Below are 2824 nucleotides of genomic sequence, written 5' to 3'. Positions count from 1 at the left end.
CTACAATTAGTTATTACACACATCGTACACTATCAAGAAAACTCATTTTAAATATTTATTAAAAATTAATCGTTCATTTAAAATATGTATTTATAATTAATTTATTATTTTTTCGAGTAAACATCATGTTTTACCCCAAACTCATGTGAACAAACACGGGCAGCAGTAAACAAGTAATCACTAAGCCTATACAATAACCACAAAAGAAATAACCTGTTCAAAAATTTTTGACAAATGAGAGGATGAGTGTCCCCCCCTTCGAGCAAGGACACGACTCGTCTCTCCGCCCGCCGACAGACCGTGCGGGCCATGTGGAGAGAGGCAGCGGATATCCCCCCCGACTGGGAGTCACATTGTGTGGATACAGGGATTATAAAGACGCGGAGAGGGGGCAGTCCTTCTGTGTGCTTGTCGATCAACTCCTCCAGTTGAGTGATATGTCCACTGGTTATGAGGGACTGCACTAATGGTCGACAGTGGGAGGGGACTTTTGGTGATTGAGGGGGAGGCAATGACTGAGCCCACGTCCTGGAGAAGACACTGGATTGAGAGTAGTTCTGAGTCCAGGTGTGGGAGGGTAGAGCAGTGACAGCGAGCTATTCTACGAAAATGTGAGGTCTGGAATACCCGATGGCCGAGGAGAGTTCGTCGATGGTCCCCAATGTCTCAAAAATTGAGTCATTTTTGTGGCGGCGTTCTCCTGAGAAAAGACTCGACTTTCCGAAATCCCCGCGCCGTGTATAAATTTTTGAGAAATGTCGAAGTAGCATTCACACCAAATATTTAAAAATATATTAGTTTATTATTTTGTGGATAAGTTATATTTATGAGGAAATATTGACTAAATGAGTAAATGTACTCAGCAAAGACAGAAATAAAAGAACTGACATTTTGAACTTAAACCTCAATTTATAAAAAGCACATCAATAATATTTCTGAATATGTAGTTTAACAACATTCTGAACAAGCATAGAAACAGTGACAGGCCCCACTCCTCCGGGCACGGGGGTGATGAAACTGCACTTGGGGGCAACGCCTACAAACCAACAAATATTGCAAACTAGCAAAATGACAATCCCCGACAACCCTGGATTGTCCCCTCTCCCCCTTCACATGAGTGGTCCCCACATCGACAACACATGTCCCCGCAGACACCATGTCACCCCGAATCAGTCCCGGAATGCCACAAACACTGACCACAACACTCGCCCCCAGAATATGCCGTTTCAAGTCATCCAAATTACAACTGGAACTCAACATTGTCACATTGGCCTTGCCTAGACTACAAAACAGGAATGAACCAGCAGATTTGAGAATGGAGGCAATGGGCATTCCAAGTTGGGGGGAGTGCCCCACCACGGTCACGTTCTTCCCGTAGAGGGATATGTCTACTTCATTAGATCAGGGCACCGTGGGACGACAGAATGTGGAGAATGGCCGCGACGGGAGGAGGGAGGATGTGATTCCCACAAAAGAGGAGATTCGATAGATTAGTTCTTCCAATTCCGTCGACATCCTTGGAGAAAGTGACGGAATCCAATATTCGACGAGTCGACATGTGACCCGGCAATGGCAGCTGTACCATAATTGTGTCCACAGTGGAATCCGCGTTCAAATCCTCAATCTGGGCCACTAGTTGCCCTTCCGATGTATTCTCAGATATATTTTGTACATTCACGTCAATCCCTATTTCGAAATAATAAGGCAACCCATATTCCGACAGACTGATACTTTTTTATTGATGTAGAGAGAACTGGCTTTGTTGTCCCCCACCTGGACAATGTGGAGAGTGGGGTTGTGTTTGGCTTCTTCCAAGAGTTTTTTTGTCTGTCGATTGACTTGTTTTGCTAGTTCAAAACCATTACATATAATCGATCTATACAATGGTAGTCATAAATGACTTGCTACTAAGAGAACTCATCATGCGACGGAACAAACACATTAAAAATGAATCGTTTTGTAAATTAAAAATAATAAAATATTAATTTTCATATTTGTTCACAATTTTAGTAATTACGTTTTATGTATAAATTTAAAAATCTGACATTCGAACCTAGTTGAGCTTTTTTTAATAGTCAGTATTTTTCAAATAAACAGTCGTTAATTCTGTGACTGAGAGGACGAGTGAATGGACAGGAAGTTTTGTGTTTAATATCAGTTGTCTGCCGTATAACGTTTTATTAGTGGCTAAAATATTTGATTTGGTAATTATCAAAAAAGCCATTCAAAAATATTTTTTGAAAAATAAAAAGATTGCGCATCTAATGTAATTATGCATCATTTTTCTAAAATTCCTATTTTTCAAAAAGTATTTTTGAACATAAATTGGTACGACAAAGTAACAAATGTCGTTGTTCTCGAAAGGATTAAACCTACACTGTCGCTTGTGGCGAAAGTTTGGAAGCAACAATTATCATATTTGGGGCACGTGCTTCGGGTGAATGGTATAGGAAAAGAAATCCTGCTGTCTTTTTTCATTCGCTGGAAAAAGGAAGCAGGGTAGACCGAAATTAAACTGGACATCTGAAGTAATGAAACTTACCGGACATCATTTGTCGGAAATAGCAGAGCTGGTGGGGGATAGAGCTTCGTGGAGGGACTTGTCTTACACAATCGCCAATGGCCGGAATCGACTGAATATGGCTTAACTTAACTAACTTAACTTAATGCTAACAGTGATACATTATGTCTTAATCAACATAAGGTCAACATGAATTGATTTACTTAAATCATTTAATTCTAGATTGTTGCCGTTTTGATAAACGAAACACTCATTATGTTAAATAACTAAAACTGTGCAACCACCTCTAACATGTGAGGCAAA

The 2824-nt window shown here is 40.3% G+C and overlaps 1 protein-coding gene across 1 annotated transcript; it reads right to left on the bottom strand.

Moving 5' to 3' along the window:
* Nucleotides 1–923: 923 nt before the first annotated feature.
* LOC115229729 (bifunctional protein FolD-like) lies at nt 924–2417 on the bottom strand. Its single transcript, XM_036499323.1, has 4 exons — nt 2377–2417; nt 1710–1876; nt 1164–1388; nt 924–1036 (listed from the first exon to the last, which is right to left on the bottom strand). Exons 1-4 carry the CDS (start codon nt 2415–2417, stop codon nt 924–926), a joined length of 546 nt encoding a protein of 181 aa, XP_036355216.1.
* Between the last annotated feature and the right edge of the window lie 407 nt (nt 2418–2824).

This window comes from Octopus sinensis, unplaced genomic scaffold, assembly GCF_006345805.1.
Source record: "Octopus sinensis unplaced genomic scaffold, ASM634580v1 Contig13644, whole genome shotgun sequence".
Taxonomy (NCBI): domain Eukaryota; kingdom Metazoa; phylum Mollusca; class Cephalopoda; order Octopoda; family Octopodidae; genus Octopus; species Octopus sinensis.
This window is presented reverse-complemented; position numbering and strand designations above follow the sequence as displayed.

What these genes read in the sequence shown, in the direction of transcription:
- LOC115229729 (XM_036499323.1), bottom strand. Translation starts at nt 2,417, where the DNA reads ATGATAATTGTTGCTTCCAAACTTTCGCCACAAGCGACAGT. An exon ending in CTTTCGCCACAAGCGACAGT is followed by an intron (nt 1,877 to 2,376) that starts GTAGGTTTAATC and finishes ACCATTGTATAG; the next exon opens with ATCGATTATATGTAATGGTT. An exon ending in ATCAGTCTGTCGGAATATGG is followed by an intron (nt 1,389 to 1,709) that starts GTTGCCTTATTA and finishes CTAATGAAGTAG; the next exon opens with ACATATCCCTCTACGGGAAG.